This window comes from Phyllostomus hastatus, unplaced genomic scaffold (genome assembly GCF_019186645.2).
Source record: "Phyllostomus hastatus isolate PE091 unplaced genomic scaffold, TTU_PhHast_1.1 phas_contig_468, whole genome shotgun sequence".
Classification (NCBI taxonomy): Eukaryota; Metazoa; Chordata; class Mammalia; order Chiroptera; family Phyllostomidae; genus Phyllostomus; species Phyllostomus hastatus.
Window position 1 is genome coordinate 2,362,984 of NW_025333884.1, and position 25,428 is coordinate 2,388,411.

Here is a 25,428-nt window from a genome sequence, read left to right on the forward strand (position 1 = left end):
AGGCCCAGGAAAGGAGACGCACTTGAGACTGACAAAACGAGAGACCTTGGCTGAGAGTGGCTGCAGAGTCACGCAGCCTGGGGACTCCGTGCAAACCGGGTGTCCTGGCTGCTCCCGGTCCGCTGGGCCTCGGTGTCCACTGCGCTGCCCAAGAGTTGGACCCTCGCCCGGCCTTGGGTGTGTGAGAAGCCCTTGGCCCTGGGCCCTGCCCTCGGGTCCTTCCTCCCCCCACACACTGGGGACTCAGCCCTTCCTTGTGTTAAATAGAAACCTCTTTATTCTAAGTATCGTACATTCCTTAATACATTGGATTGGGGCCAGACCTTGAGGTGAGGGGAAAGGAGGGGGGTGGTGGGATATTTCTGTAGAGTCTTCCAACGCCACCGCCACCCGCTGGGCTGGGGAGCGGGTGCTGCCACGGGTCTGCTGGTCTGGGGTGGGGCCTCGCCCCCTCTGACCCCTGTTTCTCTTCTGTACAGGGGGCTTGGGGCGGAGACGACCTCTGAGGACCTCTGCGTCCCAGAGCTCTGCAGTCCCAGGCGGGGTATCAGGGGGACGGCGTGTCAGCAGCAAAGATGGGGGCACTGAGGCGGGGGGCCGGGCGGTCTCAGCGCTGGGCCCGGGGTCGTGTCGGAGAAGGAGGCCGCAGACAGGCCAGGCCGGTCAGACTGGGCCTGGCCAGCCTGGACGGGGGAAGGCAGCCCAGGACGAGAGGGAGGCCGAGGCAGAAGGGCGGGCGGGGCACGGGGATGTCTGCGAAGAAGGCGCGGTCCCGAGGCGGCGCCAGGGCGCCCCCCTCAGACAGTTCCAGGTCGCGGGCCACGGCCAGGATCTCGTGGCGGGCGGCGGTGCTGCGCAGGCCGCGGATGTCGAGGAGCGCGGCCACGTGCTTCCGCCTGGGCGTGAGGAAGGGGCAGGTGCTTGGGGGTCCCGGCTCCCCACGCACACCCAGCCCGCCTGCGGACCCCGCAGGACGCGCGCCCCTCCCAGAACAGAGTCCTCCTGCATGCCAGAGCCCTCTCCAGTCAGGAGCCCCCCAATCCCGCCCTTCACATCAGCCCCCCTGCAGGTCCCCTCCTGCGACGACCCCGACCTCTCCCCCATGCCAGCCTCCTCCAGAACCTCGCTTCCAACCATTTCCAAACCCCGCCTCCCGCAGTGGATTCGGAGCCCCTGCCTGGGAACCCGGCACAGGAATCCCCTTTCCACCGAGGCTGGGCTCCTGGTTACAATCGCCTTGGATCCCCAGCCCCGGCTTAGCTCAGGGGGCTCCCCCACGCCCGTTCGGGCGCTGGCCTCACGGCTGCTTAAGCTCTGGCATCTACAGCTGCGCCGAAGGTCGTCTTCGCTTTCTCTCCGGCCCCACACCACCTCTCAGAAGTGGCCCAGGAGGGCCCGCCCACATTCCCGTCCTACCCGCACCTTGCCCCAGGCCAGGTCTGGAGGTTTCTCGCCTCCGTAGCTCCAGGGCCCGCCTCACAAACTCAGCTCCTGATGGCTCATCCACCTGGACCCCGTTCTAGGAGCTCCGTCCCCAAAGTAGGCCCTGGAGCCGCACTCCTTCACCCCCAACCCTTTCCCCAATTCCAGTTCCACCGAAATTCCGCTCTGGGACTAAAATTCACTCTGGGGACCCTTATGTCAACCGGAAAATCATACCCCAAACCCGACTCTGTTCTATGACCCTTGCGCCTAAACCCAGCGCGATGAGGCCGGCCCTTTCGCCCCTCCTCAGCTCCAGACCCCGGAACATGGGTCTGGAATGCAGCCCACAACCCCAGCACCTTTCCGCTCAAGAAGCTGAACCCCACACTCGTTTCCAGAACTTCCACTCCCAACAGCTGCAGGGACCTCGCTGCTGCCTTCAGTCTGGCTCAGCGCCTCCACCACCGCGTCCTCACCCCGGGTTTCAAATCCCCACGTCCCCGAAACTTGAGTCCAACATGCGGCTCAAGAACCTTCCAGCTCGAGTGAACTGCAAAACGCAAGCTGGAGACCTCTCCAACTGAGGTTCGGATTCAAGTCCAGCGTCAAGTCCAGAAACCCCAGTCCAGCAGGAATGCTGGGTCCCCCGCCCCCAGGGGTCCCCCTCCAGGGCTCTGTGCCTCCCACGGACATGAGCTCCACGCCCCAGAACCAGAACAGCCCATCCTGAACGAGTCCCCGAGTCCTCACCCTCAACCCTGCACCTGGACCCCGAGAAGCCCGCTCCCTGTTGGTGTGGGCTCTTGTCTCTCTGGGTAAAGGATGTCTGTCTGTCTGCTTGGGGTACCCCTACCGCCCCCATCCGGATTCACAGTTGGCAGTGTCTGCGGTGGCCAGGGCGCCAGGTTCAGAGGCAGCCTGCTGCCTGGTTTCAAGTCTGGGCTTTGCCACTTGCTAGCTGTGACCTTGGGAAGACGCACTGGGCTTCTGCCCACCTCAGAGGGCGCCCAGCACCTCGAACGGGCTGCCCTCTAGTGCAGGGCGGCTACCTAAGAAGCTTTCTTTGGTAGGACGTTAGGACTCAATAAACAAGGGCTGGTGTTGCTACGGTTGTCGCCACTGATGATGACGACGACCACGACGATGATATAAGTTAATAATCCTATGGAAAGAGCACTATTATTCCCATGGAACAGATGAGGAAACGAGGGGTCAGAGAGGACCACAAAGAAAGGAAACGGTCCACCAGGATCGGAACGGCGCCCGCCGCCGCGGCGGTGCGTGTGCGCCCGTGTGCGCCCGTGCAAGTCCCCGCGTCCCCCGCGGCTCCCCCGCTGGGCCGGCCCTTCCTGCCGCCGGCCGCCCCGCGCCCCCCTGCCCTGCGCTTCCTGTGCTCGCCTGTTTGTTTTCGAGCCCTGGCGGCGGCGGCGGCGGCGGCGGCGGCGGGGGCAGCCGAAGGAGGGAAACCGTATTAATAATGCCCTGGTTCCCGCAGGAAACGGCCGTCAGACGCGCTCGCCGCCTCCCTCCCTCACCCCAGAGGCAGGAAGCACAGGGACGGCCGCCAAGGCCGCCCGGAGACCTCGGCGCGGCGGGGCGTGTGGACGGGAGCGCTCACCTGATGTCCGGGTAGTCGCGCACCAGCACCCCCACCTCCACCTGGATGCTGGGCGTGTCCTCCAGCTGCAGGACTTCGGCCAGATGCGGCACCACGGCGTCCAGCCACGAGGCCGGGGACTCCTGCAGGACGAGGTCCGCGGCTCTCACTCTCCCCCAGCGCCCCCCTCCTCCCCGAAGCCCACCCTCCCGAGGCCTCGCCCCTGCAGGCCTCAGTGTCCTTATCTGTAATACGGGGCAGAGGACAAGCTGTGGCCAGAGGTTATCTGGAACCTTTGGAAATTTGGAGAAAAAATCCTAACAGAAGCCATTTCTAGCTTTTGCCGAGAGTGCGAGCCACGGGATCACCTCTCAGAACGTAGCTCGAGTTTGCAAACCTGGGTGGGGTGTTCCGGTAGCGGCGCACGAGGGATCGCTCTGCGTCCCCATACGATTTCCAACAAAAGGGGAAAAACTATTTCCCTATGGGGTCCAGACTAGAAACTGCTGGCACTACGGGTGGCGAGGCCCTTCTGGTCCTGCCGATTCCCATGGGGTACACGAGTAAGACGCGCTGGCGATCTAAAATTCTGGGGTTCGGACACGCTGAGTCAGATTCGGAGGCTCTGGGGCCTTCGGCTCCTACCTTGGGGCTCCGAACAGCAGCCAGCGTTTGTGGGGTGTCGGCAACTCCGTGCCAAGTAGGGGCCTGAGCCCTGGGCGGGACACCACTGACCCAGCCCCCCAACAGGGATTCTCAGGAGCGCCCAGAGGCAGCTGTCACCGTAAGGAAGCCGGGCTTTACCCGCGGGGGGCGAGGACCCGAGTGTTACCGGTTGCTGTGGGCTGAACGTTGGGTGAGCTTTTCTTTCTAAGTCCCCGCCCCGGCTATGCGGGCCCCTTGCCCCCGGCCGCACTGACCAGCCGCCTGAAGAGCCTCTGGAGCTGCGCCGCGTCCTCCCGCAACCTCCCCGCCACGCGGCTGCGGGTCCGCGCCGAGCGGCAGCGCAGGCGTCCGCGGAGCAGGGGCTTCACGTACTCCACCAGCGCCCGCCGGTGCAGCTCCGCCACCAGCGCCTGCGGACCCGGCAGACGCGAGGGAGTGTGAGCCGCCGGCTACCCCCTTCCCCGCTCCCTACACCCGGCACCCCGGCCCCTGCCCACAGGGCGCCTGGCCCCTCCCAGCCCCCAAAAGTGACCCCTGCCCTGTCTGATGATACACACTCCCCTGCCCCTAAGCGGCTCGTAGACACCCCCTCCCGGCCCCCAAAGGGCACTCCACCCCCGCCTTCTGCCTATCCTCCCGAGCTCCGCGACCCGGACGCCCCCACCCTGTCTGTCCTGGCCCTGCACCCTAACACCCGCGGGCGCGCCTCCCCGCGGGCCCTAGGCACAGCGCCACCTAGCGCGCCCCGCGAGGGCTGCTCCCCACCTCGGAAGGTCCCCCGCCCCCCGCCCCCAGCGGAGCTCTCTTGCTCCCCGCTCCCCCCACCCCCCAGCAAGCGTACCTGGTAAGGCTCATCCTGCATCCTGCGCAGGGCCAGGGCCTGAGCGCCCAGCGTGCCCACGATACCGTCCAGGGCCTCCGGGCTGCTCAGCCACTTCCGGCGCATCAGCTTGTTGAAGTGCGGCTGGGAGGCACAGAGAAGAGGAAAGGTCACGGCTCCCCGTCCCGCCGCCCTCTTTCTTCGCCGAGTCACTCAACGTCTGTCCCCAAACCGGGCTCTGAGCTGAACCAGGACTGCACGGCGCTGGGGGCACGGCCGTGACTGAGGCAGCCCCAGCCCTGCCTTCATGGGGACCGAGTCCTGACAGGGAGACAGACCCTGTTCGCAGACAGCGGTAACCCAGAGTGTGCAGGGCTGGAGCCGGGGAGCTCAGGCAGGGGGTTAGGGACCTCAGAGAGGATGTCTGAGTCGGAGCAGAGTCAAGGAGGGCTTCTTGGAGGAGGAGACACCAGCGCTGAGGCCTTGATGATGGCCACTGTGGGCCAGATGGAAGAGGGAGTGGCTCAACCAGAGGCAAGTGTGAAGAAAGTTCAGATTTCAGATGGGCTTGCTGGTCAGAAGACCAAGGAGAAGGTCACTGGCTGCCAAGACCAGTGGATAATTCTCCGGACGGGGGTGGGGGTGGTGCGGGAGGCTGGAAGGAGGGAGGGGGTAGCGGGATCAGAAGGGAAGGGGGACTCAGGGGATGTGTCAGAGGGTGCAGTCAGCCACCGCCTGTGGGGGAGGGACGGAGGCCTCTGGATGGGATCCAGGAAGTGGGTGGGCAGCGGTCTGTCCCCGAGAGGCAGGCTGGGAAGAGTGAGGGGACACAGTGCAGTCTGGGTGGCCGCCAGGTGCGTGAGATCCCGGGAGACCTCCAGGGCTGGCCTGTCGGCCCAACACCCCTTTCTGCTCTCTCATCCTGACAGTAGCCCCATTTTCTTTCCTTTTTCTTATTTTCTTTTTAGACAGAGGGGAAGGGAGGGAGAAAGAGAGGGAGAGAAACATCAATGTGTGGTTGCCTCTCCCACAGCCCTTACCGGGGACCTGGCCTGCAACCCAGGCATGTGCCCTGACTGGGAATGGAACCTGTACCCGGTGGTTCACAGGCTGGCGGCACTCAGTCCACTGAGCCACGCCAGCCAGGCCAGTAGCCCCATTTTCTAAACCTCCAAAAATGGGGCCTGTGGGCTTTTGTTGAAAATCCCGTCTGAATTAAATAGTTGATGTTCTCGGTACAGCTGCTGGCTCGGGACATGTTAGTGTTGCTGTAAAGTCGGTACATGGATGAAGGTGACGGTGGCCACTACCCACGGGCCAGGGCCCCAGCTAAGCACTCCGGGGCCACGGTGTCACTGCGTCCTCAGAGCCTCTGAGAAGGCTGGAGCTCCTGCGCCCTCCGTGTAAGCAGAGGCCCTGAGAGGACGGGTGACTTACCTGAGGTCCCCCCACCTGGATGCCGTGTAGCCAGGCCCGGGACCAAGACTGTACCCCCTTCCCAGCACCCCAACCTCTCCCTCCAACTCACTCACTTCCACTCACATCCTTGTCCATTTAGTCACTCAACAAACACTCTGAGCCTTCCTGGGGGCCCAGCCCCGGCTGGGTCACAGGGGACACATCACCGAACGTTTTGGGACACAGTGCCGAAGGAGGCAAACACTTCATCATCAGAAGCAGGTCAGAGGGATCTAAATGCCACTGTGATATTTGATGATATTAAGAATTATTGTCTTTGCCATGGTCGGGTGGCACAGTTGGTTAGAGCTTTGTCCCCGTACACCAGAAGGTTGTGGGTTCGATCCCCGGTCAGGGCACATATGGAGGTTGGGGTTGGTCCCAGACGGGTCCTGGCGCATGTGGGAGGCAACCAATCGACGTTTCTCACATCGATGTTTCTCTCTCTCCCTTCCTCTCTCTCTAAAATCAATAAACATGTCCCCAGGAGAGGATTTAAAAAAAGAAAGAATTATTGTTCTTTGTGTCAAGTATAAAAATGGCATTGTGGTTGTGTTTGTTTACAAAGGATTCCTTATCTCCGAAGATACAGGCTGGAGTGTTGATGGATGACGGCAGGATGTCAAGGGTCTGCCTGAGAAGAATGCCATGGCCGCAGAAGTGGGGGGCGGGCCAGAGAAGGGGTTGGGGCGGACAAGCCCGGCCCGGGGCTTGGACTCCCGGGAGCTGGGTGATGGGTCCACGCGAGGTCATTCTGTCATTCTGCCTGGTTTTGTGTATGTTTGAAATTTTCCATGATAAGAAGCTATTTTAGAAACATTCCAACAAATCCTTGCTCTTGAGAAACTAACATTCCAGTGGGGAAAGGCGGATAAAAAAAAAAAAAAGCAAAAGATGCAGCATGGCTGGTGGCCATAGGTGCTTCAGGGGCAAATAGACCAGGGAGTGAGGGAGTCTGTTTTACCTTATTTTTAAGCTTCATTTATTGATTTGAGAGAGAGAGACATCAATTTGTTGTGCATTTATTGGTTGATTCTTTTAAATGTTTTATTTATTTATTTTTAGGGAGGGAGAAAGGGGGAGGGGGAGAGCCTGGCTGGTGTAGCTCAGTGGATTGAGCTCGGGCTGCGAACCAAAGGGTGTCTGGTTCGATTCCCAGTCAGGGCACAGGCCTGGGTTGTGGGCCAGGTCCCCAGTGGGGGCCACATGAGAGGCAACCACACACTGATGTTTCTTTCCCTCTCTCCCTCCCTTCCCCTCTCTCTAAAATAAAGAAATAAAGTCTTTTTAAAGTAAAAGAGAGAGAGAGAGAGAAACGTCAATGTGTGGTTGCCTCTTATATACCCCCTACTGGAGACCTGGCCTACAACCCAGGCCTGTGCCCTGACTGGGAATCGAACCAGACACCCTTTGGTTCGCAGCCTGTGCTCAGTCCACTGAGCTACACCAGCCAGAGCTGTTTGGTTGACTCTTGTATGTTCCCTAACTGGGGATCAAACCCACAACCTTGGCATATCAGGGGTGATGCTCTAACCAGCTGAGCTACCCAGCCAGAGTGCCAGTCTATTTTTAATAGGGCAGTCAGGGGAGGGAGGTCTCCCTGAGACGGTGTCATCTGAGCCCAGATTTCCAAGCGGTAAGAGAGGGAGCTACGGGGCTATTGGAAGGAAGAGTGGTCCAAGCAGAGGGAACAGCAAGTGCAAAGGTACGGAGGCTGAACTGTGTCCGTCTGCTCGGGAGCAACAGGGGCCCTGTGGCTAGAGTGGGCGAGGGGGAAAGTGGGTGGCGCTGAGGTCAGAAAGGGAAGGGCACCCTGGGCAGGGCCCAGGAGCCACAGCAGGGTCCTTGGCCTTCGCCCTGGGTGAGCTGGGAGCCACGGAGGCTTCTGAACTGAGGAGGAGGGACGGACTGAGCTACAACGGGGACTGGACATGCATCGTAACTGTGCGCCTCGACCACACACCTCTGTCTCTGTCTCCTTCCCCCGTCTTACTGCTGCCCTTCCCACGTACCCTCATCCACCCCCGAGCCCAGTCCCCTCTGGGTGTGCACAGGAGCCCAGTGGAGGTGGACAGGGCTGTGGGGTCTAGGAGAGGCTGGGCAGGGACTTGGGGGACCGCAGTAGGGAGGGGCTCCACCCACACCCCAAGGCCCCTCCTGCTGGTGGCTCTCTGTCTTCCCCTGGACCATAGCCTCCCGCCTCTTCCTTCCTGTGTCCCCCTAGGCCCCTAAATAGCCCAGACATGGCCGACACCCCCACCCCTGCCTGCTTCCCAAACTCTGAGTCATGAGCTGGAAGGAACCAAGGGTTGGGGGGGGCGTGCTCTCCTGTCCCGGCAGGGCCCCACCCCGCCTCCTGCCTCATTCACCTGCAGCTCCTGGAACAGGAGGTCGGCCAGCACTCGGTGGCAGAGCCGGGTCACACGGTCCAGGGCGCTGGCCGCTGCTTCCCGGGCTGGCTCGCTTTCGGGGGGCCCCACCCGGGCCAGGCGCTCTGCCAGAGCCCTGTGGGATCAGTGAGGTTAAAAGTCAAGGAACCCCAACATTCAGCCCAACCACCTGGACATGCCTCCCTCCTGAGATGGGCCCTATTTTGTGGGACACAGGAATGACCAGGCAGATGGGGTGCTGGGAAAGTCAGGGGCTCTGGGGCTGAGAAACATCGGAGGATGATGGGGAGACGTGGGGGCCGCATCTGGGGGTTCTGTGGAATGGGTGGGGGCCCAGGGGCTGCTGTGGGAGGAAAGGAGTCTCTCCAGGTCTGTTCCTGTCGGTGAGAGTGGGGAGGTCTCCATCCTCAGAGTTCGGGATTCCAAATGTTTATATTTCTCACATCCTACCCTTCTCATTTTCCATCACTGTGAGAGGCAGTGGCCCTCCAAAGCTGAAGGAACACTGAGGGCAGTTTGGCACTGTCTGCCCACGCCCCAGCAGGCCCCCCGTGGGAATGCACTCCCACGTCCCCTGCGGGCAGAGGCGCCAGGTGCTTCTCTGCACCATGCGGAGCCAGCTCCCCAGCCAGCGGGCCCGGCAAGGTCAAGGCTGGTGTGTCCGAGAAGCGGGGTTCCATGAGGATACGGAAAAGGGCGGTGGGAGCCCTACGTGTGCTGCCAGAAAATGGTTAAAGGGAGAGGGGCAGAGCGTGTTTTGTATCTCCCCATTTTTATTTTTTAAAAGGAAGAGTATGTAGGTGTCTATTTAAATATATTTGCAAGTGTGTGCAGGAGATACGCACCTTTCTGCATCTGTATAATATGTCACATGTTGCTGGAAGGCATGGGGACCCTAGCAAGTGCTGGTCGCCTCTCAGTGGAGGCAGAGGGGTGGGTGTGGTGGGCCTAAGGATTTCCTCTGTTTTAAGTTTATAAAAAAGGAAAGTAAGATAAAAATGGTAAATGAAAATGTAATTCTTATGAGTCTGGCTTCTAAGTTTCTGGGACCCAAAGTCCATTTTTAAATTTAATTTAATTTTATTTTGAGAGAGGGAGAGACTGATTTGGTGTTCCACTGAGTTATGCATTCAGTGGTTGACTCTTGTATGTGCCCTGACCAGGGATCGAACCGCTAGCCTTGGTGTAGTTGGAGGACATTCTAACCACTGAGCTACTGGGCCAGGGCTAGCGCCCAGTGCTCAGATGACTGCAAGTCTCTGCTCTGTGATACTCTGGTTCTTTCTACCAGTCCCGGGTCTCATGCTGAGGTCCCAGGTACACGCCTCTCTGCGACCCCCACCCAGGATCCAGGCCCCGCAGTCCAGCTTGTGGGCGGGGGGGGGGGGATGGCCTTCTTCCCCGCACACTGTGCGGGTGCTCTCACCTCAGGGGGGGCCCACAATTGACCAGGGCGATGGTCCTGCTGATATAGGTGTCGGGCAACAGCTCCCGCACTCCTGGGTTCTCGTGGAATCGCTCGACGCGCTGCTGGAAGCTGGTGGGCGCGTGACAGATGGAACTCGGTTGGACAAGGGTCCCTTGCTGGGCGCTCAGCCCGGCAGAGCCTGTGACCCCACCGCGGGACCCCTGCCCATCAGGCCCTGATCTTCTCTTCCATCCCCGCCCCCTCCTGCATCCTGGACTCCGATGCCCCGCCCACCCCAGCCTGCGCCCAGCCCCCATACCTCTGCAGGAACTCGGCCAGCCCCCCCAGGCAGCAGTGGGCCATCCGCTCCCCGAACTCCTGGCTGATGCGGGGCGCCCGCTCTGTGTGCTCCTCCAGCAGCTGCGCGGTCCGGGGGGTGAGAACCGGTGAGGAGGGGCGACGCCCCACCTTCCCACCCCGCATCGTCCATCGTCCGCTGAGTCTCTTTCCTCTTCCCCGACCCGACCCCTACCTCACACACGTCCTGGGCCAGGCTGCTGGGCGTGCCCTCCGCGCTCCCCCAGTGCTCCTCGTCCTCCTGCAGCGCTCGCAGCAGGGCCGCGCGGGTCTGAGCCTGCGGTGGGGAGGGGGGAGGAGAGGCAGGAGTGTGGGGGAGGCGCCGGGAGGCCTCCCCTCCCCCCAACTCTCTCCCGCCACAATCCCCACACCTCAGCCCCAAGCAGGTCTGTATTCTACCAGTGAGCTCCTCAAAGCCGTGCTGGGGAGGAAGGCTGGACCACAGGACACCCCCAGCCCTTCCCACTGCTGCGTATCAACAGTCTGGTGTGAAGCTTCCTGCATCTACTACCCGGTGGGCTGAAGGGTCAATTCTCATTATTTCTTGGCTGTAAGACTCTGCTCTTAGGTTAATAATAATAATAATAATAATACACTCAAGATTGTCAGATCCCGGGATTCAAAGATTCCCAGGGTCTGGGATGCTAAAGTAATTCATCTCTGATTCTCTGGTCCAATGCTGTCTTCAACTCACTGACTAGAATCTGGGCACGTTCAAGTCTAAGACTCCAGCCTTTCAAGTTGCAAAGACTCGTTCTGTAGCTGAGGCAGGACGGGCATTCAGTCCGGAAACCGGTGGCCGGCCCAGGTGTTTGTAGCGGGACCGTTCTGCTCAGGGGTATCCCCCCCCCCGGCCGGTTTTTGACCCGGTTTACCCCCAGCCAGCCCTGCTTCCGTGCAGAGCTGCCCCGGCGCCCTCCTGCTGCGAGTCTGCGAGTCTGTGAGCGGAGGTGCCGAGACTGACTGTCTCCTGCTCCAAGACCTGATTGTCTGAATAGACTGAACCTCTACCGAGCACTCCACACCCAGCTGGGTGCTTGGCGTATAGCGCTGAGCGTCAGACACGAGTGTTCAGCGTGGATTTTCATTTCTTTGTCTTCTGGTCGGAACCCAGAAGTCCACAAAGGGAAAGGGGGCATGAGAACATGCAAAGCAGGACGGGAGAGGCCCCCACCCAGGGTGAGCCCTCCTTCCTCACAGAGTGCCTCCCCCTCCCTCCCTCCCGAATCACCGATGCCCAGTCCCGGGTACCTTCACGTCTGTGACGCATTCATCCTCCAAGCCCCGCACCGTGCCAGGCGACAGAAGGGGCCCTAGCTCCCCGTTCTCCAGGGCGACCATGTCCACCAGCCCTAAGACTTCTCTGGGGGTGGGGGGGTGAGAGACAGGGAGGTCTGTGAGGGGTGGGGCAGAGCCACGGACCTCCCTGCATCCCCATCTCTTCACACCCCGGGTGTGACCCTGGGTCACTCCCTTCCTATCTGGGGACCAGCTTTGCTCATCCCTCAAAGGAAGTTTCTGGAAGTGTGGCTCCCCTGGCCCCGGCTCTCTGAGTCAGCTCCCTGGTAGAAGGGGTCCAGGCAAGACTTATAGGAGTCAAGTTCAAGCTTGACCATGTGACACGCAAGTTCTCACCCACACGACAGGGTTCACCAGACAGAAGCTCCCTTCCACCCCTGCCCCCAGTCCCTACCGCCTGGCCTGGATCTGGAGACCTCCCTAGCCCAGCCCTGGCTCCCTGCCTCGGCACCCCTGCGAGCCCCGTCCCCCCCAATCCCCCCCCCACACACAGCAGGCTTCCGCTCAGGGCGTCTCTCAGCCAGCAGCACCGGCTCCCCAGAGATCAGACTTAACTCGCGCCCCACCATCCCTGGAAGTTGTCCAGACCCCCTGTCTGGATGGCGCGAGAATGTCATTAACACAAATTCCCAAGTGGGATCCAGGGGGTCGGTGCCGGGAGCTGCTGCCTTCTTGTTCTTCCTGATTCTGTGTGAGGGAGCCCCGCCTCCTTCGACCTCTAACCCGCGCTCTGGGCGCGCCCCCCACCCCGCAGTGGGAAGGTGACCCAGTCACGGCTAAATCACCATTTGCCGCCCCCTCCCCAGCCACGAGAACGGGCACGTTTGAGGTTCCCAGCCTTGATCGTTATAAGATTCTAGGGCTGGAAGGCTCAAAAGTGCCGGGTTCTAGAGGCTAAAATTGCAGAGCGCACGGGGCCAACGGTGCTACCGTCCAGACTGAGGGACACGCTTCTAGGACCCAAAGAGGCGGCGGGCCAAGGTTTAGGGCCAGAGGGCTCATGGGTACTACGGTTCTAACTTGGAAACGTCATTAATTCTAAAGTTCTACGAGTGGAGGAGTTGACAGCGCTAGTGCCCTGGGGGAGAGAGAGAGAGAGAGAGAGAGAGAGAGAGAGAGAGAGAGCGCAGTGTCAGGGTTCCAGCATTTGGAGGGTCACCAGTGCCAAAAGTTCAGGACCAGAAGGGTCGGTGGTGCTAAGTTCTGGGGCTGGAGGGGTCGACAGGGCTGAGGTTCTAGAATCGGGAGGATCTGTGTTCTAACGTTCTAGCACCGGAAGAGCAGGGAGCGCTAACATTCTAGGATCGTAAATGTCCTAGCGATGAAGATTGGAAGCGTCCACGGTATTCAGGTTAGAATTGAAGGGCCAGCTGTTCCAAGGTGCTCGGGGACCGAAGAGGCCAGGGTAGGGCTGGGGCAGGGGGGCGGTTCTACGGGGTCGTGCAGTGTCTGGTCCCTAGGCGGCCCCAGCTCACCTGGGGTACACCTGGTGGTGCCAGTGCAGCAGCGCGTAGCGGTCGGCGAGCGGCAGTCTCCGGCGCGCGGCGGCGCCCAGCCAGTCGGCCAGCGCGCCGTGGTAGCCGCGCAGGTACACGCCGAAGGCGCCCAGACCCGCGGGGTAGGCGGGCGCCAGGCGGCCCCGCACCACGCCCATGTCCTCCAGCAGCCGCGCCCGCAGCGCCTCCAGCTGCGCGGCCAGGCCTCCGGGCGCCCCGGGTGCCGCCGCCTCCAGGCGCTCGCGAGCCGCGCGCGCCACTGCTTCGGCCCAGCGGGCGCGCAGCTTGCGGGCCGCCCCTGGTCCCCGGCGTCCGTCGGCCGCCTCCTCCTGCACCAGCACCTGGCCCAGTTGCGCCACGGCGCCGGCCCCGGCGCCCAAGCCCAGCCCGGGGCCCGCCAGCGTCTCGCGTACCAGCGCCCACAGCTCGCGCTGCAGAGCCTCGTACAGCAGCGCCACGTCCCGTGCCCGGCGGCCCCCGCCTGCGCCCTCGACCTGGGGCGGCCCGGGCGCGCCGCCCCCCGACGACGCCAGCTCCTCGGCCTCCAGCTCCAAGATGTGCTCGTCGGCCCGCGCGAGCTCGCGCTGCTGGATCAGACTCAGGATTTCCAGCACTGCGGGAGCAAAGCGGGGGTCAGCGGGAAGAAAACGGCAGGGGGGAAGCGGTGGGGACATGAGGGAAATAGAGCTGGGGGAGGGGGGCAGGTGTAGAGCAAAGAGGGGGGTCCGGGATGGTTCAGGAGGAGGGGGAGGAGAGAAGGGCGTGTCAGAAGACGGGTTTGGGGGGCGGGGAGGGATGAGGAAGTTGAGGGCTGGTGGCAGAGGATGGAGGAGGCCGGGCAGAAGTGGAGGGAGGTCGAGGGAGGAGGATGCGGAGACTAGACAGCACAGGGAGACAAAGGAGGGGGAGGGGAGCGGGGGGAGAAGGAGAGGGGTCGGGTTTGGGGAGAGGAGAGGGGATGGAGGAGGAGGCGCGGAGAGGGCCCGGACTTGGGGGGCGGGTTAGGGAAGGGAAGAGTGGCTGGGGCGCTGGGAGAGGGCGCCTGGATATGGGAAGTAGGTCAAAGGACTGGACAGAGGCTGTCACCTTAGTGAGAGCGTTGCGGGAGGGGAAGCAGAGGAAGTGGGGGCCAAGGGGTTGAGGAAGAGGGTGAGGGCGTGAGGTGAGGGGTCAGGGCCTGGGAGAAGGGGTCAGGGAGTCGGTTAGGGAATGGGGAGATCGGCGGAGTTGAGGGGTTAGACAGAAAAAGCGCATGGGGCGGAGGATGTGGGTGGGCTGAGAGAGGGGGAGAGGGATGGGGAGGGCCAGTGGACCAGCAGGCAAGGAGGAGGCTTGGACATGGGGAGAGGATATCAAGAGATGGGTCTTTGGGGGTGCAGACAGCTTTGGGGTGATCTGGCACTGATGAGTCAGACCCCGCCCCCACGCCGCCGGCCCCGGAGAGAAGGGAGGCATGGGGCTGGGAGGCCTCCGGGTCTGAAGGCACAGGGGGCGTCCCAGTGCCCCAGGGTTACCCCGACACCTCCACCCCCCTCCACTTCCTCCCTGGCAGAGAAACTGTTTCCTGGCCAGCGCTATTTCTGCCCATCCGTTTCCAGAAGGCGGGGGCTCCAGTCACCCCCTTCTCACCTCCCTGCAGTGCCCTCCCAGTCCCCAGGGAGCAGGGGCTGAAATAGCCTCGGGCCAGGATGTGGAGGGCATCAGAGGACGCAGAGCGGCTCTCCGGAGGCCCCCGGCGCTGGGGCAGCGGGGGCCGCCCACCGGGGAGGGCTAGGGGCTGGGATGCGGGTGGAGGAAATGAAGGTGGGAATTGGGGTGAGGGAGTTTGGGATTAGGGTGGGGATTTGGGGTGAACCCTGCAGAGGGGACGGGAAAGGACCGGAGAGTGGCGTCTGGGGCTTGGGGGAGGCAGGGCGTCGGAGGTGTGGGAGGAGGGGCGTTTAGGCGAGAGTCGAAGACGCGAGGAAGGCAGAGAGCGGCGGGGCTGAAGACGACCTGTGAACCCAGTGGGGTTGTGGACAGGTGGAGTGGAAGGTGGAGGCTGGGAACGGAGTTACCACTGGGACTCTACATGGGGGGAGACGGGGTTAACGCTGAGTTTGGGGGTGGGGCTGAAGTGGGGGGCTGGGGAGGGGCTAAGACTGCAGGAGGAAGTTGCGGGGAGTGGAGTTGGAGGCGGATGGGAAGACGGGCCTGGGGGTGGGGTCAGGAGGGAGACCGGAGCGGGCAGAGGGTCGAAGTCGTACTTGCTGGCGGGATTAGAGTAGAGAATGGGGAGGCGGGATGGGGCGGGGCCAGCTGGCGGTTGCCATGGTGTTGGACAGAGCGACGAGGTCCAAGGTGGCGTTTGGAGAAAGGCGTAGGTTGGGAATGAGAGTGTGACGTGTCTCCAGGTGGAGATCGCTTCGGGGTTGCAGTAAATGTGGGGGAGAGACCGCATTTCCCCAGAAGTGTGGGGGAGACACTGGGTTGGGACAGGGTTGGGGTTGAGGATACAGAGGCTGGTGTCCCGAGCCGAGTTGTCCCCCTGCAAGAAGGCATGGGAAGTCCTAACCCCCAGGACCTGAGAATGGGGCATTATTTGGAAATAGGGGCTTTACAGAGGCGACCGAGTTAAGGCGAGGTCGTGCACTGGGCCCTAATCCGCTGGGACTGGTGTCCTTGTAGCGAGGGGAGCTCTGGACGCGGAGCTGGACATGCTCCGAAGGAAGGGCACATGGAGAGTCAGAGAGAGGGCCCCGTGAAGAGCGAGGGCTGGGGCGGCGCAGCCACCAGCCGGGGGACGCCCAGGGGGTCGTCGGCTCAGCGCCAGACGCTGGGAGGGGCCGGGGAGGATACCTCCGAAGGGCACGCCCCCGGCCGACACCTGGGTTTTGAACTGCCAACCTCCAGGCTGTGGGAGAACCCATTTCTGCAGTTTTAAGCCCCCTAGTTTTGGGGTCTGTATTACAGCCTCCTACCGGAGAAACTACCACAGGTGGTGGGAGGTGTGGGGCGATGTGTCAGGAGGGGAAGGCAGGCGCGGCGTGGGGCTCGCTGGGAAGGTGACGCTTGGACACGGCTTGAGGTGGGTCTGAAGTTCAGTGTCGAAGCTGGGGGCGTTTAGGGCTGGCAGGGAGTTAGCTAGGGGTGCTGTTCAGAGGGGGCTGGGAGAGAAGAAGGGGTGGAGGGTGACGAGCAGGGCGAGGTGGGGGCTGGAGTACGGGGCGGGGCGGGCAGGGGCACGGGGCGGAGCCTGGAGTTAGGGAGGGGCATAAAGTCCGGGTCCGACGCGGGTACTCTGAAAGGGGCGGGATTGAGGGCGAACCAGAGAGTAGGGAGGGAAAGGGGGCTGAATCCGCGGGCAGGGAGGGGACTGGAGGAGGTGGGACCAACCGGGGTTCACCTGTCAGTGGCCGTGGGGCTGAGGTGGACTGAGGATGGGCGTGGAGATGGGGCGGAAGGTGGAGCTGGGTGGCGGGCGGACGGGCTGCAGGGGACCCGCCGGCCTGGGCCCTGGAGGCGCGCGGGGGTGGGGGGTGCAAATGGGCACTGTGATACCCCCGGGATGGGGACTCACCTGACAGGGGCTCCTTCATCTTCGGGGGCTCCCGGGCCTTGGGCGGGGGCTCAGGGGCCGCCTCGCCTGCAGGCACCACCCTCTCGGCCAGGGAGGCGCGCCGGGGCTTGGGCCCGCGCCCCAGCCTCAGGAAGGCCAGTCTCCCCGCGGCCTCGCCGGGGGCCTCCTCGTCGGCCTGGGCCCGGCTGCCCTGAAGCCTGGCCAGGAGGCCGAAATCCGCCGAGCTCCTGCGCATGCCTGGGGGCAGCACCCGGCCCAGAAAGGAGCGGGACTGCCCGTGGCCGTGGCCGGGGCTGCCCGCCCGCCGGCCGGGGGCCCAGCCCAGCCGGAAGGGAGACAGGCCTGCCAGCTTCTCCAGGGTGGCGCGGCGGCCACACGACGTTCCGTTGGGCAGGCTCCCCAGCCGCCCAGTCTCTTCTTCCTCCAGCCCCGGCACGTCCTCAAAGGGGTTCCGAGAGGACCTCCCGGGCAGGGTGCCGGCCCGGGACACCTTGGAATCTGCCACCCCGAGACTCTTCAGGATGGGCATTTTGACCGGCGGGGGGACCTGGGGAAGAAATAATGGGCCATGAACGGTGTGGATGACGACACCTGCGTGTCCCCAAAACTTTGGGGCACAGCTGCCAGGCACTAGGCTGAGCACTCACTGAAACCTGGAATCCTCCCCCTCCACGAGGCGGTCGCTATTATTATGCCCATTTTGCAGATGAGGACACAGGCTCAGAAGGGCAAAGGCACTGGCCTAAGGTCCCACAGAAACTCAGGGACAAAGGCAGATGCGCACCGAGACCTGTCTGCCCCCAGAGCACCTGGCACTCGGGCCCTTGCCCTCTGACTCCTGCCCGCACGTTTGTCCTCTTAGTTGACCCCATACTCCATGAAGAAACAGGCTCAGAGCCCTGCCTGGTGTGGCTCAGTGGATGGAGCGCCAGCCTGCAAACCGAAAGGTTGCTGGTTCGATTCCCAGTCAGGGCACATGCCTGGGTTGTGGGCCAGGTCCCCAGTGGGGAGCGTGTGAGAAGCAGCCGATTAATGTTTCTCCCACACATTCTCTCCTCTTTCCCCCTCCCTTCCCCCCTCTTTGAAAATCAATAAAACTTCAAAGGAAGAAAGAGACTCAGAGAAGGAAAGGCTCTCTCTCAAGGTGGCACTGAGGCAAAAGGCAGAGACTGCTTGGCACCCAGGCCACACCGTTATCCCAGCTGCAAGCCTGTGCGCCTGCCCCACCTCCCCGGTCCCGTCAGTACCCTGCCACCTCTGCCCCATTCATTCCTTCCGCACGCCTTCCTGGGGAATATCCACATAGGCAGATCCATGGAGACAGAAAGATTAGAGGTTGCCAGCAGCTGGGAGACAGGGACTGGGGAGTGAGTGTTTAATGGATACAGTTTCCTTTTAGGGGGATGAAAATGTTCTGGAACTAAATAGAGGTGATGGTTGACAACACTGTGAATGTACTAGATGCCACTGAATGGTACATTTTAAAATGGTTAATATGCCCTGACTGGTGTGGCTCAGTGGACTGAGTGCCGACCTGTGAACTGAATGGTCACTGGTTCAATTCCCAGTCAGGGCACATGCCTGGGTTGTGGGCCAGATCCCTAGCAGGGGGCACGTGAGAGGCAACCACACATTGATGTTTCTCTCCCTCTCTCCCTCCCTTCCCCTCTCTTTAAAAATAAATAAAATCGCCCTGGCTGGCGTAGCTCAGTAGATTGAGCGCGGGCTGCGAACCAAAGCATCACAGGTTTGATTCCCAGTCAGGGCACATGCCTGGGTTGCAGGCCACGGCCCCCAGCAACAGCACATTGATGTTTCTCTCTCTCTTTCTCCCTCCCCTCTCTAAAAATAAATAAATAAAATCTAAAAAAATAATAATAAATAAATAAAATCTTTAAAAAAGAAAAAAAATACTTTCCTACCCATTTGCCGTGGGCCCAGCCCTGTGCAGCCACCGGGGACACAGTGGTGGCCAAGGAAGACCCAGTCTTTGCCTTCATGGGTCTTGAAGCTTCCAACCATTCACCTACTTGGTCCCCCATCTCCCTCCTTTTCATGGTCCCTACTCTGGTCCAAGCCCCCTCTGGCTTCCCTGCCTCCTCCCTGGTCTCCAGACTCTAGTTTTGGCCCCTCCAGTCTTCCTTCAAGGATCTTGTTAAAGCATAAACCTGCCCTCCCCTTCTCTTAACCTGCCATGGCTCCCCAGTGCCCTCGGGGCAAAATTCAGGCCCCTCGTTTGCCAGCTGTCACCCTCAGCAGTGCTATCCCACATCCTCCTCCTTACTCTGGCATCTGCTGGTCGTTTTTTTTAAGTCCCTTTTTTGCCCCCTTTTCTATTTTATTTATAGACAAAGGGTAAGAGAGGGAGAGAAATATTGACCTCTGAGAGATACATCAATCGGTTGCTTCTTACACGCCCCCAGCTGGGGACCTGGCCTGCAGCCCAGGCATGTGCTCTGACTGGGAACTGAACCAGTGACCTTTAAGTTCCCAGGTCGGCACTCAATCTACTGAGTCACACCAGCCAGGGTGGCATCTGTTGATCTTGTTACACGGAAGCCTGTTCTCCAGGCTCCAATTATGTTTTAGGACCCAGCCCTAGCACCCCCTCCTCCAGGAAGCCCTCCCTGATGCCTGGACAGTCATGTGCTCCCCTCAGGACTTCCCCTACCTCACCCCAGCCCTTTCTGGGTTGTCATTGTCTGGGGATGGTTCTGTGTTCCCCACTGGACTGTGAGCCTCCAGAGGGCAGGGTCAGGGCTGTCTTTGTCACCACTGTGTTCCCAGATCCCAGGGCAGGCATTTGGGGAACTAATGGGTGATAAACAGGAAGCGAAGGAAGGAGGAAAAGACTTCATTCCTTGTGGGGAAGAGGAATGATGAGTCAGGCTGAAGGGGTCAATGAGGAGCAGGCCACAGAGGACCGGGAATGCCGTGGCCGGGGACTCGGGCTGTCTCCCAAGGGCCCTGGGGAGCCATGGTAGGGTGTTTTTTGAAATGATGAAATAATCCAAACATTCAGAAAAGTCTAGAGAACAAACTTAATCAGCAACTCAGTGCTTGCAATCCTAGTGGCAACTACTACAAACATCAGCTCCATGTGTTCCGACTTTTTTAAGAATCAAGCAGGACGCATGCACCGACCCCGGAAGCCCCTGCCGACCCTGCTCCCCCAGCCCTCGCCCAAGGCAAGCAGCTTCTGGAACACCCATGCGACAGACTGTCACCCTATGCGCACACGGGCTTGTGTCCAGAAATAACAATACATCCTATAACACGGGTTCAAGCTCTCTTTAAATGCTCTCAGCCCATGTGGATCCTGCCATTTGATTTTTTGAGGGGAGATCACTTATTTTTGGTGCTACATACTATTCTGCTGTGCAACTGTGGCCGAACCGGGTCGAGGGCCAGGTGTCCCACTGCTGGACTCGGGGGTGGTTTTGAACCGGGCTCGAGCAGGCGAGGGATGGGGTCAGGACCGGGCTGTTGTGTGAGGGTGCAGGGGGCTGGGGGCAGGCTGATGCTGAAGGGGCCCTGAGTCGGCTGGCCCGTGGCCCTGTCCCAGTGGGGGGCTCCCTTCTTCCCTCCTGACTTCAGTTGCTGTGTCTCAAGCCTCCTCTTGGTAGAAACACAACCTACCAGCCTCTCTACGGTCTGCGAGGTCCCTTATCCCCCAGGGAGGCAGTCACCATGACAACCCCTTGCCTGGAGCCCCTACCCCCACCCCTGCCCATGGCTGCGGGCAATCGATACCACTCCTCAGAGAGTACCACGTACTCTCCACATTCTGATATCACCGTCTTCGTTCTCCAGACAGGCTTTTTCTATGCGCCTTACCCCCAAAATGGTTCGTCTTCCCCAAGTGACTGGTTCCAACACCCCTGCACAATCCCACCACCCACTCACAAAGGGAGGGTCAGAGTTTCCTCCCGTGGAAGCCGACTTGGCCCAGGCCGGGCTGGATGTCCCCCCACCAGCTTCCATACCCACTCCCATGCCGGATCCAATACCCCCAAACCAACATCCCAGACCTGGCGGCAACATTTCCCCAAAACTCACCCCGACGTCTTTCCCCTTCCTGGCTCCAACACCCCCTCCGCAGACTGGCCCCGACATCCTGCCTTCTCCAGCCCCCTTGTCTGCCGCCCGGTGCCAGGCCCCTGACTCACTTCCGAGGCATCCCCAAGCCCCCAGGCCCTGCAGGATGTCTTGGCCACCAGAACTTCCCTCTCTGGGCTCCTCCTCCTCTTCCTCGCTGCCAGCCTTTCCCCAAATACCCAAACCCTCCACAGACGGCTGACCTGTTTGCACAAGTCCTCCCCTCCAGTCCTCAGGGCCTGCACCACAGAAATGCCCTTACCAGTTGCGCGTCCAAGCCCGGCCCTAACTAACAGAGCTTCCATCCAGCCTTGCCCCCCAAATGACCAGCCACCAGCCCAGCCTGTTTCAGGTTCCTCCAGGTCTTTGCTCCCAGCCCGTCCCACCTCCTGCTCCATCACCCTCCCAACCCTCGTCCCCTCTCCTATCTCCAAGACCCTGTCCTGGGGCCAGAGCAGGACACGCATCCACCCCCCGCTCCGCCTGCCCACCTGCACGTCTCACCTCTCCTCCCCGGTGGCTCCGAGCCCGCCCTCCACGCCCTCGCAGCCTCTCTGGATCCCCAGTCTCCCCTGCGACCCACGCCTGCTTCCACCTCTCCCGGCCCCCTTGCTGGCAGCCTGTCCAGGTCGGGCCCCAGAGTCTCTCTGTGCCCCCAGGTTCTCCCGGCTTCAGGACAAGTGTTTTCTCCAACGCTGGGCCAGCCCAGCTCGGGGCTGCGCCGCTTTCCTGGGAGGCCCTGAATCCTGCCCCCTTCCCCAGCCCCCTCACCTCTGCTCTCAGTGCCTGGTCCCTCTGTCCTGCCGCTGTCCTGTCCTGGGGCTACTTTGGCCAGGACTGCCGAGAGCTTGGATCTGAGGAGGGGGGGTTAGAGGAGGTCAATTTCCTGTCAGGAAACCCCTCCCTCTCTGGGGCCAGGGTTGGGAAGGGCTCGTTATCTGTCTGCCCTTCCAGACCAGGCTGCGGTTGGGCCCCCACCCTCACCCGGCCAGCCGGAATAGGCCCCCACTGCCTGCTCTTCACGCCTCCCAAGGTGACAACACCATCCTGGGCGCCCGGGGAGACGCCCCTGCTGGACGCGGGCTCTCTCTTGGTCCCCTGCTGTGGGGGAGGACACGGAGGCAGGGTCTGCAGGGGCCCAGGTGCGGGACGGAGGGCTGAGTGTGCGGGCGGGGCTGCGGAATGGGGCTGCTGGCCCCAGCTGGTGGCTCCGCCGGCTGGAGCGTCCTCCCGGGGGCGGTATGGAAGGCTACCAATCCACTGATCAGTCCGTTTCTGTCTCTTTCTCTCTATCTCTCTCCCCTCCCCACCCCATCTCTAAAATCAATAATAAAAAAATATATCCTTGGGTGATGCTTTACAAGAAAAGAAATGGGGCTGTTTCCCTACAAGCCCCTGGCCCCGGGTCTCTGCACGGCCCCCTCCTTTTTTACCATCTTGGTCTCAGCCCCAGTGTCCCTTCCTCACAGGAGACACCCCACCATCCAGCCAAAGAGCTCCTGCTCCCCCCTGCCCCCCCAGATCAGAGCCATGGCTCTGAAAGGTGGATTCCTTCATAGCACCTTCTGCAGTCTGGACCAGTCAGGATCCTCTGTCTCCCCTGTAGATTTTCTGTTTATTCAAAGCAAATGGTTCAGGTGTTCGTCTTCATGCCCCCAGATGAGAGCCTGGCACAGAGTCTGTGCTCGGTCAAGATTTGCTGACCGAGTGCACCAGTGGGGTTGGTCATAGCACAGGCGGTGGCTGGAGGCGGCTGGTGCAGCTGGGGCTGGAAATGAGCTGGGTGTTAGGTGGGGGTAGCTGCACAGTTGGGGTCACTTTAAAGGCTGGATTTTAGGTGTCCATGGCCTTTCAGAAGCCCAGGCGCAGCATCCCGGGTGTTGGGCTGGGACGAGGGATCACTTGCCTAGGCAAAGCTGGGGTTCGGGTCAGCGTTATGGGCAGGGGTGGGCTCAGGGGTCACTGCCTTCCTCCCAGCCCCCGCTGACAGCCTCTGTGCAAGGACTGGGTTTGCCAGACACTGTGCATCGGAATAGGGCTCTTTGGGCGGCCGAGGGAAGGAGGAGGGACGGGCCTGTCCCCCTCAGGTCAATGTGGACCCGTGGTTGTCAGGAGGTGGCCCAGGTTGGGACCAAGTGGCCTGTTGGGGACTGTGATCACTGTCACATCTCCCTCTCACTTTTTCAAATTTAATTTTTATTAAGATATCATTGACATAGAACTCAACTTTTTAAAGTGTACAATTCAGCGGTATATAATAGATTCACAAAGTTGTGGCAACTAGCACCATGATCCAATTTCAGAACAATTCTATCATCCCAGAAAGACACCCCTGTGCCCTGGCCGGGCAGCTCGGTTGGCTGGGGCGTTGTCCCCAGACACAGGCTGTGGGGTCGGTCCTCTGTCAGGGCACACATGAGAATCAACCAACCAATGAATGCATAAATCACTGGAATGACAAACTGATGTTTTCCTCTCTCTCCAGTCCTCTCTTTCTCCCTCTAAAATCAATAAAATAAAAAAAGAAAAAGAAACCCTCTAACCCATCAGCAGTCATTCTCCATTCCCTTCTCCTCCCGGTCCCACAGATTGACCCATTCTTGGCCACCCCATATAAATGGAGTCATACAGTAGGTGGTCTTTTGTGTTGGGCTTCTTCCATTAACTATACTATTTTCGTCTATACTGTAGTCCCCTCTCTCTCTTTTTTTAAGCTTTTGGAGAGAGGGGAAGGGAGGGAGAGAGACATCAATGTGTGGTTGCCTCTCACATGCCCCCAGCTGGGGACTTGGCCTGCAACCCAGGCAAGCGGCCTGACTGGGAATCGAACCAGAGACCCTTTGCTTAGCAGTCTGGCACTCAATCCACTGGGCCACACAAGCCCGGGCAGCCTCTTCCTTTTTAAAAGGCTCAGTCCCCTCCCTCCTCTGGGGAATGGAGTGGGGACTGTTCTGAGACCAGGAGCCAAGGCCGGACCTTCCAGGTGTAAGGAGGTGATCTTCTGCCCCCGTGTGGTGCATGGGAGAACTGCAGCTCTCTGAGCCAGATCTGTGAAGGAATTAGGAGTGACTCAGCTACCCCAACCCATCCCCAAGACCCCACCCTCACCCAGCAGAGCCCTTGGGATCTCAAAGTTTCTAAACCATCCTGAACTCTTCCCTCTCTGCCGATCACTATCCCTGAGGTTCCTAGGACCTCGTTTTCTGAATAATAATAGTAATGCCACCACTTTCGAGGTTCTAATCAGTTCCCACGTGAAGCACTTACATAGTCTCGTTAATGTATTGCAGACTGAGGTTGTTACTATTATTATTTGGGCACAGGTAATCCTAGTCGTTAAGAGCCCGAGTTCTGGAGTTTGGAGAACCTTGAGTTCAGATCCCAGCCCTGCAGCTGGCCACCTGTGTGACGAGCATGTGATTTTTCTCCTTTGGGCCTCTGTTTCCTCATCTGTAAATGGGGTTCACAATGATAGTTCAACTTCATAATGATGGGGTGCAGAAAGGATAAAGCCCTCGGAGCCTGGTGAAGGGGAAGCCTCTGTGAGTCCACGTAGCTGGTTGTATCCACCAGGGAGACCGTGGTAAAGGTTTAACAACCAGCTCTCTAGGGGGTGGTGCTAGGGAGCCTTAATTTGTAGCGTTTGCCAGGTTCCATGGCATAAATGTTCCCACCCTGGCTAATGTCAAGGTGATGTCACTGAAAGTGTTTATTTTGCGGGGAGGGGAAGAGAGGCTCAGTGGCCCATTATACAGCAGTTTCACTATGCACATACAATAAATGTAAATGACCCCAGAATCACATGTTCTAGTAAAATAATTCAGATGTGATGAGTATTTATTGACTTTGTCTCAAATACAATTTATTTAAGTGTATGTTTTCATAATCTAATTCTTAAAAGACTTTATTTATCTATTTTTAGGGGGAGGGGAATGGAGAGAGAGAGGGAGAGACACTGATGTGAGAGAAAAACATGGATCAATTGCCTCTCATACATGCCCCAACTGAGGGCCAAACATGCAACCTAGGCATGTGCCCTGAGTGGGAATTGAACCTACAACCTTTCACTTTGCCAGACGATGCCCACCCAAGCCACACCGGTCAGGGCTGCATCATTTAATTTTTCACAGTGGCTGTTTAACAACAAGTCCCAAAATTTCTGAGACTAACAATCAGCTCTCTTGAGCCATATCCATCATACCACTGTTATCGTCACATCCACTTTAGATAGGGAAACTGAGGTGCAAGAAGATGGCCAGACACGGGCAGGGCATGGACCCCAACCAAAGGCTGTGTGATTCTGAAGCCAGGGCTATGCCATGCCCCTCCTTCCTTCCTCTTATTCTGGTCTAGAGGTCATGGGTGGTCCTCACAGGACTATGTGACCTCAGCGACGCCCTTGCCCTCTCTGGTCTGAGTTTATCCTTTGCACCTGCTTCCACCCTGCCAGGAAGGCAACGTGCAGATCCTCCCCTCACCTCATAGACTGGAAACTGAGACCAGATGGGTAGTCAAATGCCTGCCCTGAGTGACATGCCTGGGCAGAGAGTCCTCAGACCCTGGCTGGGGAGCGGAGGCGAGGAGGCTGCAGCCCACAACCTTGTGGTCTGGAGCTTTCTGGGATGTGGAAGGTCACTCCTCTGCAGTGGCTCCGCCCGGAACACCATCTCCCCCCTCCGCACCCTCAGCCCTGTGTCCCCCAAGAGCTTCCTGGGCCCCATGACGGGGCAGGAGAAGGCGGACTGTGCCCTCTGCCTGGCTCTTGCCTCTGGGGGCTTTTCTGCCCCTTGTCTTTATCTCCGTTCTCTTCACAGGTCTTTGCGTCTGTGTGTATCTCTTTGTCTTTCTCTCTCCC

The 25,428-nt window shown here is 60.2% G+C and overlaps 1 protein-coding gene across 1 annotated transcript; it reads right to left on the bottom strand.

The window, feature by feature from the left end:
* Positions 1–264: 264 nt before the first annotated feature.
* EXOC3L2 (exocyst complex component 3 like 2) lies at positions 265–21,429 on the bottom strand. Its single transcript, XM_045845131.1, has 12 exons — positions 21,345–21,429; positions 16,476–17,022; positions 12,896–13,529; positions 11,373–11,484; positions 10,297–10,398; positions 10,084–10,184; positions 9,783–9,893; positions 8,336–8,471; positions 4,530–4,652; positions 3,943–4,098; positions 3,044–3,165; positions 265–896 (listed from the first exon to the last, which is right to left on the bottom strand). The coding sequence occupies exons 2-12, from the start codon at positions 17,002–17,004 to the stop codon at positions 608–610; spliced, it is 2,415 nt and encodes an 804-aa protein (XP_045701087.1). The 5' UTR covers positions 17,005–17,022; positions 21,345–21,429; the 3' UTR covers positions 265–607.
* Positions 21,430–25,428: the final 3,999 nt, after the last annotated feature.

Excerpts from the sequence above, each read along its gene's own strand:
- EXOC3L2 (XM_045845131.1), bottom strand. The coding sequence starts at position 17,004 with ATGCCCATCCTGAAGAGTCTCGGGGTGGCAGATTCCAAGGTGTCCCGG. Across the intron at positions 9,894-10,083 it reads CTGGCCGAGTTCCTGCAGAG|CTTCCAGCAGCGCGTCGAGC; the intron begins GTATGGGGGCTG and ends CGCGCCCACCAG. Across the intron at positions 4,653-8,335 it reads TCCTGTTCCAGGAGCTGCAG|CCGCACTTCAACAAGCTGAT; the intron begins GTGAATGAGGCA and ends TGTGCCTCCCAG.